Below are 16500 nucleotides of genomic sequence, written 5' to 3' on the forward strand. Positions count from 1 at the left end.
ACTTATACACCAACTTTTATTTTTTAGAAATAAATTAATATCTTTTGGGTCAATAAGTGTGCTTAAAAAATCTAAAAACATTCGCTATTCTTTTAGAATAAATAAATAATTAATTTGTTATTTATTTATTTATTTATTCTAACTTAATTTAAAGCAGTAATTTTGTTATTAGTTATAACTTATTTTAGCTAGAAATCATACTATTTATGTTATATCATGTGGCAACGCCAGTCGCACACATGTTGCACACTCTACCTTCCTTTTTAATGGGCATTTTATTTCGTAAAAACACTTATTTAAAGAGGTAGTATAAAATGTAAATTAAACGAACTACAAATAAAAATATTGAACCAAAAGTTTCAGCAATTACATATTTGTAATATTTACCTGTAGTTCATAACCATACCTGAGGAGGCTACTGACAAGTCGTCCTAGCCGGAATTAACCGGCACTTTTAGGTAATGGCCATGATTTTCACAAGGAAAACGCTAAATCTGCTCAATTATCGCCTGAGATGCTTAAGTTTTTCGAGTTCCGGTCCGAAAAGAAAAATCCAGAGCAGTTCCGCCGGAGAAGCGCCCTCGGTGGAGGTGAACTTTAGCAATGGGTGAGTATGTGCCTTCCACCTGGATCTCCAGACATTAAAATCCTATCCAATCTTTGGCAGACGTAACATGATCTTTAGTTCCGGCCGCTTGGCGAGATTCGCCAATGGAGCAGCCGTTTGCCAAATGGGCGATACCGCCGTGATGGTCACCGCAGTAGCCAAATCGAAGCCCAGTCCGGGCCAGGGATTCATGCCCTTGGTGGTGGATTACAGGCTGAAGAACGCTGCCTCCGGCAGGATTCCCATGAACTTTATGCGTCGCGAACTGGGTCCCTCGGAGAAGGAGATCCTGTCGGCTCGCCTGATTGATCGCTCACTGCGTCCACTGTTCCACAAGGATTACCGCACGGAAACGCAGCTGGTGTGCAATATGCTGGCCATGGATGCTGTCCATAGTCCCGATGTCCTGGCCATCAATGCGGCCTCCATGGCCCTGTCTTTGAGCGACATTCCCTGGAACGGACCCATTGGAGCAGTGCGGTAATTAGTACACTCAAAATAATATTAACCCTAAAAACAAGAAATTCGCCCTATTTTTGTTTTTAATGGCATCGCATCATCAATTCTAGGGTAAAATTTTCTAATATTATTAGGTTCTTTTTATAAACCTTGTAAAACATTTTATTCAAGAAAATAATTGAATATTTTAGAACCATTTGCTTTTAATAGATAAAATTTATACATTTAAAGGGTTATCTTGATATAAGGAAATATTTTAGGAAATACTTTTATTTTTAAGGTAAGCTTTCCCTTTTATAAAGAAAATAGTTTTTGGAAACAACTACAAATTTTTCTAAAATTTTTTATTTTTATTTCTACATTTGAGAAAAGATTCCTTGAGTTTAAAAAGCTAATTTATTGAAACTTTAAATCTTTTCTTAGACTTGAGCAAAAATAAAGTTTTATGGCGATTTTTTAAATTTAAGGCTTAATTTAAATTTTTAAGTTCAAAGCCTGGAAACCAGTGAATAACCTATATCATTTATTCCAGCGTTGGCCTCTGCGATGGCGAAGTGCTGATCAATCCAACACGCCGGGAACTGCAGTCCTCGCAGCTCGATTTGGTGGTCTCGGCCACCAAACAGAATCTCGTCGTCATGCTGGAGGGCAAGGGCAACGTGGTACTCCAGCAGGACCTGCTCAAGGCCATCAAACAAGGCACCCGTGAGGCGCAGTTCATCATCCACGAAATCGAGCGGCTGCAGAAGGCCTACGGCAGGCAGAAACGAGAAGTGGAGCTGGCAGCACAGGTGGATCCCGAGCTGGAGCAGGCTGTGCGGAGCATGAGCGAGATGCGGCTGAGGGAGATCTTCCAGGATGCACAGCACGACAAGATCTCGCGGGACAATGCCGTCAACGAGGTGCGCTCCCACGTGATCGACAAGGTGTGGAGCTCCTTCCCGGACACAGAACCCTCGCAAATTGGCGAGCAGTTCAACGCGGCCAGCAGGGCTATCTTTCGGGAGCTGATCTTCGAGCGGGGACTGCGCTGCGATGGACGGGACTACGACCAGTTAAGGAACATCTCCTGTCAGGTGGACATGTACAAGCCGCTCCACGGATCAGCACTGTTCCAGCGTGGCCAGACGCAGGTCTTCTGCACCGTGAGCTTGGATTCGCCGGAAAGCGCCATAAAACTGGACTCTCTGGCTGCACTGGAAAGCGGTGGCCTTAAGGCCAAGAACTTCATGCTCCACTACGAGTTTCCACCGTACGCCACGGGTGAGGTGGGTCGCATTGGACCAGTGGGTCGCCGGGAACTGGGACATGGAGCTTTGGCGGAACGATCCCTGCTGCCCACTCTGCCCAACGATTACCCCTTCACCGTGAGGCTCACCTCCGAAGTGCTCGAGTCCAATGGCAGCAGCAGCATGGCAAGCGTTTGTGGCGGATCACTAGCCCTCATGGACGCCGGGGTGCCAGTCAATGCTCCGGCTGCGGGCGTGGCCATTGGCCTGGTCACCAAGTTCGAGAACGAGGACACCAAGCACCTGCAGGACTACCGCATCCTGACCGACATCCTGGGCATCGAGGACTACATGGGAGACATGGACATGAAGGTGGCGGGCACGCGGAAGGGCTTTACTGCCATTCAGGCGGATCTCAAGATTCCGGGCATTCCCCTAAAGGTTGTGATGGAATCGCTGCAGAAGGCCACCGAAGCCAAGTCCAAGATACTGGACATCATGGGGGAGGCTATCAGGGAGCCGCGGTGAGTTAAATAAAGAATTATTGGACTATTGATTTATTAAAGAGGATTTGTCGGCGTTGATGAAAATGGATTCAATATCAATAATTTGTCATAACTTGAATGCCCTTACTGCAATACGCTTCTCTTTAGAACAAGGTTGGCTTGATTCTTTTTGGGCTGAAAAGATCAGCAGATTTTTTTTTGTACATTAATCAATAGTCCCAATATTAGAAATTATTAACATAACTTATCCCTGAATTATCCTTCGATCTTACAGCAAATACCCCAAGGAGAGCTGGCCAGTGAGCGAAACCCTAACGGTGGAGCCTCAGCAACGAGCTCAGCTGATCGGTCCCAGTGGCCTACACATGAAGCGCATTTATTTGGAGACGGGCGCATCTCTCACAGCTGCCGATGAGACGCACTTCAACGTGTTTGCGCCTTCCCAAGCGGCCATGGACGAAGCCAAGGAGCTGATCGAGGGCTACATGGTGAAGGAGCGAGTGCCGGACCTGGAGTTCGGCGGTATTTACACTGCCAAAATCACAGAACTGCGGGACACCGGAGTAATGGTCATCTTGTATCCCAGTATGCCGCCCGCTCTGCTGCACAACTCACAGCTGGATCAGCGCAAGATTGCACATCCATCGGCTCTAAAGCTGGAAGTGGGTCAGGAGATCCAGGTCAAGTATTTTGGCCGCGATCCCGTCTCCGGCTTCATGCGGCTGTCGCGGAAGGTTCTCCAAAGACCCGCCCTGGGAATCCCGCGGTCGCTCAACAAATCAGCCGGAGAGAACGGGGCGTGAGACATTGAGACACCTGTACAGTTCTCTTTTGTTATGTTTCCCCTGCGGGAAGACACTTTCAAAACATGCAACTTTATTGTAGGCTTAATATTTCGTGTTCAAAACTTGTACGTACATATATAAAATATGGATGACCGTCCTCTGTATAAATTTGTTAAGCTATTGCTGAATCACAAACCAAGATGGGAGCTCTTTCGCTGTAAAACATGCGCCTGAACTTAAGTTAAAGTCTCTATATGCAGGTTTACACTCTTTTGAAGTCTGATACTTTAAGTCTTCGACAATCTGTGTTGTTAAAATATATTTCTACAAATTGAACTAGCATTTGTTTTTAAACTTGCAACTATTCTTTTGACTTAGGCGCGAACAGCATACTTTTAACCAAGTAAGATTTAATCTTTAAGCTTATAAATTAGAGCTCTCGCTTAACAGACATTTAATGAATTGGCAGAACCTTGTTCCTTTAGTTAGTGTTCAACCATCAGAAAAGTTACAATCTCTTAACTGAACTTATAAAAACGAATTTTGATTCGAAAAAGTTAAATGGCATCGGAATATAATCCAATTTGGTGTGGGTTAGATGATGACGCGGTAGTAGGAATCGGAAATGCTGTACAAGGCCACTATTGGAGTCTTGGCATCGGTCAGAAAGTCCACAACCTCGTCGTTTATCTCGGATATATAGCGTTTGTATTTTGGAAATCTTGAAGTGGATAAAAGTTGTTATAATAATAATATATAAACGTGAGGGAGAATAGCTCACCGCTCGATCACAAAGTTAATTTCCAGTTCAGTCTCTTTTTTGCGTATTTCTCGGGGATTGATGGCCCCCACAATGGCATTTACAACCGCCGGCGGCAACTCCACCACCACCACCACGAAGGTTTCCTTCTTGAGGAACTGCGCCAGAGTGGAGCTCATCTGCTGGGCCACCTGGTTCTCCAGACGTCGCTTGTAGTTGGCCGTTGGCTTGTCGTGGGTAAGGAAGGTGACTTGTAGATTCGGCAGCTGGCTGTAGCTGTTCTTGATGCTGACATTCGAGGCGGAGGAGCTGAGTCCGTTCTCCCTTTCCCGGCCACCACTGCTCCTGTTGCTGTCGGTGGCACTCAAGTTGGACAGTTGGTTGGGGTTGTCTACGGCTGCTCCGTTTATCGCTTCTGTCCTTATCAGCTTTTGAATGAACTCCACCAGCTCGGCTCTCGTTAGATGCCGCTCCTGGAAGCGTTCCCGCTCAAAGGATCTCACTTTCAGCGCGCCATTCTCGGCCACCAGAATGACATGCAAAGCTCCTAGCCGCGCCAGGTCCTGTGCCTCATCGCCCAGTTCGCTGGAGGCCTCCACAATGCCGCATCGGATGCCCACGGACCAGAGCAGGCGCATAATGTAGGTCACATCCTTGAGGGGCGGACGAGTTCCGCACACACAAATGCCCACGTCGATGGCCCGGCAATCCTTGGCGTACTCCACACCCACGGAAGCCACCAGTTTGTCCAGGGAAAAGGACAGGCCTGCTCCACTGAGCTCACCACGTGTGGACAGGGCGGGATTGAAGCTCTGCGCCTGCCTTTGGAACTCGTGCAGCATGGCATCGTACCGCTCACCCACCGCCAAAATCGAAGGATGGCCAGAGCGATTGGGCTTAAGGTCGGCGGTCATCTGCCACACGATGCCACCGCTGCTGGCACGATCGAAGCTAATGGGCAGACCAGCCCAAATTTGAATGGGGCACTGAAAGGGAATGGGTTACCTTATAATAATCAAACTCAAGGTGCTGCCTGATAGATTACCCACCTTGACGCCTAGACTGTAGGCTAATCCCACAACAGTTTCCAGTTCCCTCAGAGCCCCTCTCGCCAGCGAAGCTGCTTCTCCCTTTCCGCGCATCAGGGACTTCAAAGCCGAATCATCCACCGTGCTGCGGGAGCCAGTCAGCAGAAAGTTGGCCAACAACATGTCCATCAGGGTTTGCGCAGAGGTGCGCGACTTCTCCATAATGCCCGTGATGCTCGAGTGGAATTGAAAGCGGGAGATGCGGGATTCGATAAAGTCCATGGTGCCCTCAAACAGAGCTCCATACTGCGCTTTGGGCACATTGCAGAAGATGAGGATGGCCCTCAAAAGATTCGTGTGGTTCATGCGGATTGCCAGATTCTTCTCCCGCAGACGCGGCAGTTCGCTGGTAATCTCAAAGGCCAACGATAGGAGTTCCGCATCCACCAGGTTGCTGCCTGATGTGGGCGCAATGATGTCGAAGGAGCACTCGTAGCTCTGCTTGGGATGGAAGTTGAACACCCGCTCCTCGCGATAAACACGGTCCACACAATAGCGCCGGATGAGATTTACCCCGTTCATGGTCACATGGCGGGCGAACTGGGTGCGCAAATCGCATGGCAGCACCACCACACAACCGGAGTGGGTCATCAGGTGCACGGCATTCGCATTCGCATTGGCCGTGATGTTCCTCGCGGAAAGCGGCGATAGCAGTGGCGAGTCCACTTCGATGGCTCCATGCTTGCGGAAGAGATTTACGACCTTCGCCTTGACAAATTCAATTACGGGATTCAGAGACACTATATCGTCGATTATGATGGCCGAGTTCCAAGATTTCATCGCCCTACTGCTGCCCAAATGGTAGGTGTGCTCCAGCACCTCGTCGCTCTCCTGCTGCAGGCATCTGGCCACCAGATTCTTGTATGCCTTACTCTGCGGATTGGCAAGGGCGTGACGCAGCATCTCCTGGAGCTCATTGGCTTCCAGTTGGGCGGGTGGCACCAGGTCTGAGACCAGAAGCTCCTCGGCCGTCGGTCGCTGGGCGGGATCGTGATTGAGCAGCCAGTGAAGCATCTGAAATTTAGATCAAGAGTACAGTAGCTGTGAAAATAATAGTAGTTTCTTAGCTTATGGATATAGCAATCAATATTTGTTTGGAAGTCCATTTAAAATGTTTTTCTTCATATATTAGTGAAGCTTGTACTATAATCTAAATGGGGTTTAGATAAAAGCCAATTTTTTTTAAGATTTATACAAAAAATATTGTTTTTAAATTTAAAATTTGAAAAAATAGACCAGTACTATTATTTGTCTTAACAGAGTTATAACTTGCCTTCACTGTCTTCTCGTATTTGGGATCTTTAAGCATTGTTTCCGGTATGTTGATGGACTCATTCCGTAGGGCCGTTATAGTCTGAGCCCGCTCCATGCTTGTGTCGAAGGGAGGTTGGCACATCTCGAACAAAATGATGCCCAGAGTGTACATGTCCACCTTTTGGTTGTAAATGGACTTGGAGGCATTGCCTGTGAGTTCGGGAGCCACGTAGAGCGTGGTGCCCACCTTTCCCGTGCCAGTGCCATCATCCGCGCTGATTATCTGGTTAACTGGAACTGGTGCCGCATACTCGTGGGCCTGCAAAGCCAGAAAACTTGTGGTGGCCAGGCCAAAGTCTCCGATTTTGATCTGATCGTGCGAGTCCAAAAATATATTCACCGGCTTGAGGTCACGATGGATGATTCCCTGCTGATGGATGTGCGAAAGGCCTTCGGCGATCTCCCTGAACAGACGCCACAAGCGATCCGTGTCGTTAAAGAGATTGTCATCGATGGCGGTGCTAAATGGGAAGAATATATCAATATTATTATAATTATATATTCAATGAAATCTTTTCCTGAACTCACCGCAGTGTGCATTTCTCGCAGAACTCCATCTGGATGTACATGACTTGCATCAAAGGTCTGGGCGAGTTGGTCTTGCCTCGGATGGAGTCCTCCTGCTCCTCGTCATCGTAGACAGCCACCTTGCCATCGGAATCCACGAACTCGATACCATCAGAATCGGAATCCTCCATGGTGGGCCTGCGGGAGAAGTAACCAGCTACTTATTTTGCTTAAGCTCAGAAAGAAAGCCATATTAATCACATGTAACCATTCCACATGCTGGACGAGCTGTCATCCTCGTCCTCATCCTCCTCCAAAGTGGGACCAAGCTGCGGCGACTTGGCTGGCTTAACGCTGAGCTCCTGCTGACTCTGCGACCACTCGCCACCCAGCAACTTGTCCATCTCCGCCGCATCTGCATCATCGACACTCTCTATCCAACTGTTGAAATACCGCACCACATTCTCGTGATTCAGCCGCGAAAGCAGCTCCACCTCGCGAGTCATCTTCTTGTACAGCTGGCGACTCCTCGCGGGCAGTGGTATCCGCTTAATGGCGTACTCCCGGTTGTCCAGAATGTTGCGCACTTTTAAAACGTCTCCGAAGGCTCCCTTGCCCAAGTACATGAGCACTTCGAACTCGGTTCGCAGGCGGGATTGACTCAAAGCCAGTGTGGGTATCTGATAGGGCATGGCGGGTCCCGTGCGCTGGACTGGAATGGGATGCCGCTGCTGTGGTAATTGCATTAACTGCTGCTGGCCATTGTCCACATAGAACCGCAGGAATGGATGCTCCAGCAGCTCCGAAGCGGAAAGCGTGCGGTCAGAGTTGCATCTGTAGCATATAAAGCATTAGGATTGGAACAACTTATTGTTTGTAGTCACTTAGTTACTTGTCCACAAAGTCCCGCATCTCGTAGCTATTGGTGGGCAAAAGGCTCTCCACTAGGGCACCTAGGGCGGGCAGATCTCCGCGACTGCTGCTTTGTCCCGCTCCGCTGAGAAGCTCCAGAAGATTGGGCACCAGGGAAAAGTCCGAGACGCGCACATTGCCCGTGTTGTCCATAAAAACAGTGCTATCCAGCAAATGGCTGTGGGACACACCCTTGTTGTGCAAGAAAACCAGAGCATCCAGCACGCCACGGGCCACCACTCGTGCGCCATCCATATCCATGCACCACCCCAGCGAGGAGGAGATGCAAAAGACACTGGTGCCGAGTAGAAAGTCCTGCACCAAGTACACAAGTAATCCCTCCTTGCGCTTGATGCAGAGCACGCACTCGTACGAGACGAGGTTCTTGTGCTGCAACTGGGCCAACGCGGCCACCTGCCGCTCAATGGAGGCGATAACGTCGTCTACACGATGACTGCCCAGGCACTTTATCTCGCTGCCCCAGTGACACTTTCCTCCGCCGCTGCAGGGCTGCTCCAGTTGGCCGTACTTGATGTTCCACTCGGTGATGTAGAGCAACTGGCCGCAGTGCATGTCAATGCCGGTGTAGGCAATGCACCCACGTTGGGAGTGGCCTGTAAGGTAAAGGAAACCCTCTTAATAACCACTTGGAGAGGAAACCAGGAAAAGGGCTCACCCACACAGCTGCCCCGCTGAATTTGCCTGCCCATCTTGTGGAAATAGAGCGTCTCCGTGTTGCGGTGATCCAGGCACTTGGAGGTGTAAATGTGGCCACGATAATAGGGCGATGAGTTTTCGGAGCTCTCCGAGGAGCTGGGATGCCGCGGATTGGACTCGCTCATGCTGCGCCTCGGTTCGCCGCGTCTCTTGGCCTCTGTCTTGAACATCTCCTTGCGACGCTCCACCTCGTCGATGAGCGTCTGTCGTTGCAGGAATTCCCGCTGGCGCTGCATGTCCTTCAGCTCCTGGTCCCTCTTCTGCTTGTCCTGCAGCATTTGGTCGTAGAAGGAGCCCTGGGGCGGCTTGTTGTGTTCGAGCAGAAAGGCCTGCACGGTCTGGGCCAATTCGTAGATCATCACCTCGCCGCGCAGCTCCTGGGACTGGGTCTGCAGTCGGTTGCGCAGGGCCTCCAGCAGCTGATCCGACATGCCCTTGGACTCCTCGAGAGAAATTTTAGGGGGCCTAAGGAAAAGGGCATGGTTTAGTTATGCTGCAAGCTACTGGAATGGTTTTGTTTCTCACAATTTTGGGTACTTCGAGGGACAGGTGACATGCAGTTTGGTGCCGACGTAGGCCTCCAGTCCATTGGAGGAATCCCTCAGCGGGGTGAGCTGTATCCTAATGTCCGTGGGCTTCCAAAGGGCAGGATTAGCCTGGGGTCTTAGGTCCTCCACATCGCCGCCAAAGATGGACTGTTTCAATCGAGAATCTGGATAAGTATGGTCAAGTTAGCAGGTAAAAAGGCGACCTACCTTTATAACCTCTAATTCCTGGATCTGTCGCTCGCGGAAAGATTCCTTCGCTAGAGCCATTTCGTCCGCCATTTGATCATTCAATCTCAATTGAAGTGATTAACCAACATTTGGGGGCTTTAAAATACTGGATCCTTTTTTTCGCCGGGTTATAAGACTTGCAGCCGTTGCAATATTTCCGGTACTGCGCTGCCAGCTGTTCCCCAATCAGCTGCGTTCTGCATTACTTTGCTTATGTTTTCGACTGAAAAGTTATTGCCAATTGGCTTACTCCCACAACAATTAGTGTTTTATTGCATAAAAGTGTCAACTTGTTGCAATTTTCTGTGAATTTTCTGTAATATAAAACTTTTTGCGTATTTTGTACTATAGGGCTAGAGGTGGAACAGTCGCGATAGTCAATTTATAAGTGTGTTTCCACGCAGTCCGTCCCTATGACTTTTGACAAATATGAAGCTCCCACAGACCACATCCACCATCCGATTGGTGGCTATTGGTGTTATCGATGTTTTGGCGGGCGATTATTGTACAATTGTTATATAAAATGAAACTTTTAAGTAGGTATTTAAGTGCTTATCTTTTGCCAATTCTAGAATGAAATTATCGAATAAAGTACGAAAAAGCTAAACATACATGTTTATTTTAAAAATATCACTATCACTATAAAAATATCAATATAACATTGTAAGCTTTAAAAACATTTGGATTTTAAATTCTTTTTTTTTAATGGGCTTTTATTTTGAATGAAAACAAAACAAAAAATCGAATTTTTCGGTTCTTGTAGATAACAAAACAAAAAATCGAATTTTTCGGTACTTGTAGATAACACATTAAAGGTATAGATCGCGAAAATAAATAACTTTATTTTTCTCATTTGTCTTTTTCTGTTGATTTTGCTTATCTAACGGGAACATTTGACAGTTTATTGTTTCCCTATACACTGTAAATAAACCTTATCTGTTATGAAGATGAGGTTTTAAATTTTGGGAGCAATACCATTCAGTTCTTCGTTTGAACTTGAAGGCAGAACATCCCGTGCCTAAAAATGCGTTGGATTTTCCTGCTGGTCTGTCTCCAACCCCGTTACTTGAGAGGTGCTCGCATCCTGGCACTTTTTCCTATACCGAGTCCTTCACACTACTTTTTCGCCCTCCCGTACCTAAAGAGCTTGGCCTCTGAGGGCCATGAAATAATCTCTGTGAATCCGTACCCTCTGAAGGAACCGATTAAGAATATATACGACATTCCTGTTCCTGAAGTGTTTGAAAATTTTAATGGTAAGTTGGAATATGATGTATAAAATTAATTTATGTTAATATTAATATTAATATTTTTTGCTTTTATTTTCATTGATTTCGGCTATCTTATGTTTATTTAATATATGTATTACATTTTTTTTTAGTTTTTTCTTTGACTATTTTTGGCTTTGATTTTAAAATCTGTAAATAGAACCCATTTTATAACTTTTGTTTTTCGCATTTAGTCAAATATTTCAGAATTAAATTAAATATTGTTTTGCTTCCAGAAATCCTAGAATTTGTAAAAACCCCCAAAACCACCTGGCAAAGTAGCGATTTTATCAACGAATATACCCTTAATCTCACAAAGTCGGTGCTGAATAATGAAGGAGTAAGGCGAGAGCTTCTTAGCCCAAAAAGTCCCCGTTTCGACCTGATCATAATGGATCTTTGGCGGATCGACGCTCTTTGTGGACTGGCGGCCTTCTTGGAGGTGCCCATCATTGGAATGGCTCCCTATGGCACTGACTGGAAGATCGACGAACTAGTGGGTAATATCTCACCGATTTCGTACCTCCAATCGCCCTCTTCTCATTTTCACAACCTGGAGACCTATGGAGGACGTCTGTCGCATTTTGTGGAACGATCTATTACCTGGATTAACTATAAATGGAGGCATGTGGAGAAACAGAAGGCCCTCTATAAGAAATACCTCCCGAATATAGCTAATAAGCACACATTAGCTGAGACTTCACGAAATTTTGCCTTAGTGCTTGTCAATCAGCACTTCACACTGGCTCCTCCACGTCCATATGTTCCGAATATGATCGAAGTGGGTGGTATGCATGTAGATCCAGATCCCAAACCTTTGCCCAAGGAACTGGAGGCATTTATTCAGGGTGCTGGTGATGCTGGAGTCATCTACTTTTCTCTGGGCACCAATGTCAAAAGCAAATCCCTGTCTGAGGATCGCCGAAAATTGATGCTTAATACTTTTTCTCATCTACCCCAGCGAGTCCTGTGGAAATTCGAGAACGGGCAGTTGCCAGGTAAACCCCCAAATGTTTTCATAAGCAAATGGTTCCCGCAACAAGATATTCTGGCCCATCCCCAAGTAAGGCTCTTTATAACCCACGGCGGATTGCTGAGCACCATAGAGAGTATTCATCATGGTAAGCCTATGTTGGGTTTGCCCTGCTTTTTCGACCAATTCCGTAATATGGAACATGTTCAACGTATGGGTCTGGGCTTAATTTTAAACTTAAAGGAAATGGCAGCAGAGGATTTTAATTCCACCATTGTTAGGCTGCTCACAGAGAAGAGTTTCGAGGTTATGGCCAAAATTACGGGTGCCAGATACAGGGATAAGCCCATGAAGCCTCTGGAAACGGCCATCTGGTGGACCCACTATGTCCTGCGGCACAATGGAGCGGCTCATATGCGAGTGGCAGGACGGGAATTGGACTTCTTCATCTACCACAGTCTGGATGTCTTGGCCACTTTTTTCCTAGCCTTTTTCGTAACCTTGACAATTTTTGCATTTTGCATGATTAAAGCTTTGAGGAAGTGTTATCAATTTAAAAACGAAACAAATATACTAAAGAAAAAGTTTGTTTAAATTAAGGTAGCTGAACAATACTGTTTATTTAATATTGCAGGTATAATCAAAGTTTAAATTCTTTTTTATAATAAACGACTGTGTATATATTTGTATGCGTTTATATCGAAAAAACCATTAAGTTATGCCACTTTTTTATCACTTTTTTCGATCGTTGTTATGGCAGCTTTACTATAAGTTAATATTTATAAAATCGAAAATGCCACATGATCTTCCTCATAAACACCCTGGTTCTTGGTGTGAAAACGAAGCTCCGGCGTGAGGGTCTCGATTTGGATCGCTGCGTAGTGAAGTTCCGGAAACTTCTGGAGAGGAAAGATGACAACAGCTTGAAAACGGAGCGCTCCTTCAACATCCTTTATGACCTGACAGAATGGATCATGCATCAGTACAGTATGCTGTCAGGTCTCAGGACCGGACCAGGTCACGAAGTTTTGGAGGTGGAGTACGTGGTGTCCTCGCCGGAGAGGCACATCCAGTTCACTGTCCGCGTGTCTGTCCTTCTAGTGGCTATGGAAGAGCTAAGTGTGGCGTCCTTGCACGGACTTCATTGCTATTTTCGTGATGAGCACTCAACCTCCCCGGTGGTGGCCACTGAACTCTTATCCTTTATGCTGCACGTTTCCAAAAGAAGTCATGGACAACTCCCATACATGGCTGTACTGGTCCATGTCATGTCACCACCAACTCCCAGGTGGATGCCCAAAACGCAGAGTTACTCAGCTTAGCCCATTTTATAAGTCGGCAGCATAAAAACCAGCCTGAAAACTTGGTTAGTAAAAGCTATTACCAGCTTACACTGGTAAAAATAATGTTGTTAGTTCCAGTATTTCATACTCAATTTACAAATATTTTAGCCTGTGCAGTTCTAAGTTTTAAAATAAAAATATTACACTTACATTTGACTATTTTAAATTCATCTATTACGGTTTTTTAGCTTTAATACGGAAATAATACAATTTTCTTTTGACTATTTTCGGCTTAGATTTCAATATCTGAAAATTGATTTTAAATCCAAACCGTATAACATAAATAAATTAACATTCATTTAAATATTTTAGTATTAGATCATGTAGTTTTATACGCATGGTATTTGTAATTACGATTTCACATTTTATTTAAATCGGAATTACAATTTTTGTAACAATGCTAACATTTATTTCTTGTACGCCCAGCCGTTCACTAGTGCCCACTTGAATCAGCTGGAGGTCCAACAACAGAAGGTCCATGATCGTTTTAAGCTGGTCCATGCTAGTCTAATGCAGTACATCCAAAAGGCAGAACAGCTGAAGGGCTATAGGCAACGATTCGATGACCAATTGGCCCAATTTGAGGAGCTTCTAAAGCAGACAGCCCATACAGGCTTCGCAGGCGAATCTGGATCAAATCAACAAGCGTGTACTCCCTTAAAAAAATAATTTACCTGTGTATTGGTTGAAAATTACAATTTACTCTCAAATAACGATATGAGACAGCTGTCTTACTTTTAGTCTATCAAAATTCTCGTGCTTAAAATTGGTTGCTAAAACATAAAAAGGAAGAAATGAACAGCCATCCGGCGAGCAAAAGAAACCACCGAGTGCTGGTGGCTCTTACAGATGACAAAAAACGTGGTTCTGTGGAAGTTCCAGTTCTGGAGAATGATATCAGGATCTTGGACAATAAGTCTATGTTGTTAAGGATGCAAAACTCCTCAGCTAAGGTGGTGAACTCCTGGGAACCTCCTCGCTACTATCGCCATTTGGAGTTCGATGCCATCGGCTATGAACTCGAGCCCAGCATTCGCACAGAACTGAGCGATTTCATGACACAAATACTTCGTAATCATCGTCATGGAAGTTTGCTGCGCTTTTCCTCCCTCCAGAGAAACCAAAACCCCAACTTTCTAACCCGTCTCTTGGTCACAGAAGTGGACAAACTAATGATGGAACTGCGCTGCCGTTTAAAATCCATTAATGTGGACTATTTTGATGTCCGGAAATTCGACATGGTCAACATGTTGGTGGAACCCAATGCAGTTCCCAACCGTCGAAGGTGTAGCTCTGCGGGAAAAAGTGTCTGCAGCACCAGGGAGTTGTACCAATGGCTAATTAATGATTTTACCAACTTAAGAGGTCGTGGCCTGGGCGACGACTATCTAGACTTTGAGTTTGTGTACCGGGATAGCATGGCCATGCAGCACAGGATTCACCTTTCAGTCTTTCACATCTTTGGCAGCGAAAGTCGACCTGATTTAGTTGACTTCTTCAGAAGTTTGCCACAGAGCAGGCTAAATGGAAGCACCCTTTTGAACGATTGCCTGAAAGAGTCCTTTGACCTCAAGTCTCTCCAGCCTGCAGTAGTCATCGTTGAGTTGCCCATTGCACCCGATTTAAGTGATGCTAGGCGCAAGATCTTAAAATTAGCTGATCTGGCCTTTGGTTCCTTGCAGAAAGTCCGAAAAGTAATGACCATCTCTCAGACCATCTCTCAGAGTACTATAAATTTGGGCAAGTTAAACAGGAAAATAGGAACTGAAATCCACAGTTCCGTGAGATCTGTGCCTGATGTTTCGCTCTCCCATTTGCGTCGCACTGCCAAGTTCTCGGACGAGGACTACAATGGCATGGCCTATTGGTATGGTCGCATAGACTCCAAGTTCGCTGAGCTAAAACTGGCCATGGAACAGCACTTTGTAGAGTTGTACAGGAGGAAAAGTCTAGATTTGCGCAGTGAAATTAGATCCATTAACCAGGATTTGAGCGAAGAGAATGACCAAAGTGGTGGCGATGGAGCAAGGCCGCCAAGAGCTGCTCTGCAATTGGATTCCACGAGGAAAGTATACTCTGTCTTGAAGAAAGAATTTAAGAGGCTCGAAGTGGAAGCCGAGAAAACCACCTATGCCTCCACTTTAAAGGTCTATATCAGCACCAAGAACTACGAACTTTCAGAAGCGGAAAAGTCGCTAAAGCTAAGGGAGATCGAGAATCTAAGGCTCGGTTTGATTCAGTATATAAATACGGCGGATTCCAGCATTTCCGGGGACTAGAAGTTTAACTAAATGCCACGGACAGCTTGTGATGTCTAGTAAAACTACTTTTCCCCCCAAGTAAAAGAAAGAATGCAACATAAATTATCTGTTTACTTTATCGTTCTTATATTCAGAAGGACAGTTTTAAGGGTAAACATATAATATAATATACATTTATATATAAATACATTATTATTGTCAACAATATGTTTCATAGTAGTTAAACAGATTCCCCAGCTGCGGCTTCATACCTTTTATGTGTAATAGTTAAATAGTTGAATGCTAAATAGGCAATAATATTTTGATTAGAATAACACTAAATGCCAAACACTCAAAGCAACAACAACTAATGAATGTTCAAAATCAATGCTAGCTCAATTCAATTCGATTGGTATATGTAATTAGACAACAATTAGCATATAGTGTTATTCTCAATATATTTCAATATGTATGTTGGCAATGTTCCTGTTATCGTTTAACAACTTTAAATCGTTTCTCTTGTTGGATATGTGCATTAGGCGATGGTTTTTGTATTCGTGAGATAAGCTAGATTCAACCAGGATTTATACAAGAAGGTCTCTCATAAATGAAACCTGAGCAATCTAATCATAATATTAACTTAAACCAAACAGCTGAAATAAAATTGCAGTGCCATTTAATCTTAACCATCTAAAATCTATGAAAAATATTCAAAATGTGGTCTTAATTATTCTCTGTAGATCCTTCTGTTGAGTATGTTCAAGCGTTCTTCTAGCATTTCTACTTCATTCCTAAATGTTTATAAATTGGACTTTGTTTCGAACAGAATGGTAAATTTAATAGTAGTTTTCATTGGAGGTTTCACAGTTTTAAAAGTGTATTTAACTTTTCTGAAATTACTCGAAAATTCTAAAGACTCGTTACGCCTGCACAGTTTTATTAAAAATGCCAAAATCAATAACCAAATTAATGCTCAGCACTGGACAACTTGTTTTCCTTGTAATTTTCCCGTTTTG

General features: G+C 45.1%; 4 protein-coding genes across 5 annotated transcripts; 3 read left to right on the forward strand and 1 right to left on the reverse strand.

The window, feature by feature from the left end:
- The first annotated feature begins 226 nt into the window (after positions 1 to 226).
- On the forward strand, positions 227 to 3922 carry LOC128261975 (polyribonucleotide nucleotidyltransferase 1, mitochondrial). 2 transcript variants are annotated; one of them, XM_052996091.1, is made up of 5 exons: positions 227 to 304; positions 394 to 607; positions 668 to 1087; positions 1599 to 2819; positions 3076 to 3922. In XM_052996091.1, exons 2-5 carry the CDS (start codon positions 462 to 464, stop codon positions 3602 to 3604), a joined length of 2316 nt encoding a protein of 771 aa, XP_052852051.1. In that variant the 5' UTR covers positions 227 to 304; positions 394 to 461; the 3' UTR covers positions 3605 to 3922. The 2 variants fall into 2 exon arrangements, with proteins under 2 accessions (XP_052852051.1, XP_052851970.1); XM_052996010.1 differs by having other exon boundaries at positions 244 to 304; positions 358 to 607.
- LOC128261904 (eIF-2-alpha kinase GCN2) lies at positions 3889 to 10025 on the reverse strand. Its single transcript, XM_052995883.1, has 10 exons — positions 9640 to 10025; positions 9410 to 9579; positions 8844 to 9349; positions 8148 to 8781; positions 7517 to 8089; positions 7277 to 7453; positions 6708 to 7209; positions 5396 to 6448; positions 4368 to 5332; positions 3889 to 4307 (listed from the first exon to the last, which is right to left on the reverse strand). Exons 1-10 carry the CDS (start codon positions 9709 to 9711, stop codon positions 4181 to 4183), a joined length of 4779 nt encoding a protein of 1592 aa, XP_052851843.1. The 5' UTR covers positions 9712 to 10025; the 3' UTR covers positions 3889 to 4180.
- Positions 10026 to 10655: 630 nt separating this feature from the next.
- On the forward strand, positions 10656 to 12507 carry LOC128255443 (UDP-glucosyltransferase 2). The gene is made up of 2 exons (XM_052985047.1): positions 10656 to 10916; positions 11165 to 12507. The coding sequence occupies exons 1-2, from the start codon at positions 10685 to 10687 to the stop codon at positions 12493 to 12495; spliced, it is 1563 nt and encodes a 520-aa protein (XP_052841007.1). The 5' UTR covers positions 10656 to 10684; the 3' UTR covers positions 12496 to 12507.
- A 1502-nt stretch (positions 12508 to 14009) lies between these two features.
- On the forward strand, positions 14010 to 15650 carry LOC128255484 (uncharacterized). The gene has a single exon (XM_052985123.1). The coding sequence runs from the start codon at positions 14039 to 14041 to the stop codon at positions 15521 to 15523; it is 1485 nt and encodes a 494-aa protein (XP_052841083.1). The 5' UTR covers positions 14010 to 14038; the 3' UTR covers positions 15524 to 15650.
- Positions 15651 to 16500: the final 850 nt, after the last annotated feature.

Source organism: Drosophila gunungcola, chromosome 3R, assembly GCF_025200985.1.
Source record: "Drosophila gunungcola strain Sukarami chromosome 3R, Dgunungcola_SK_2, whole genome shotgun sequence".
Classification (NCBI taxonomy): domain Eukaryota; kingdom Metazoa; phylum Arthropoda; class Insecta; order Diptera; family Drosophilidae; genus Drosophila; species Drosophila gunungcola.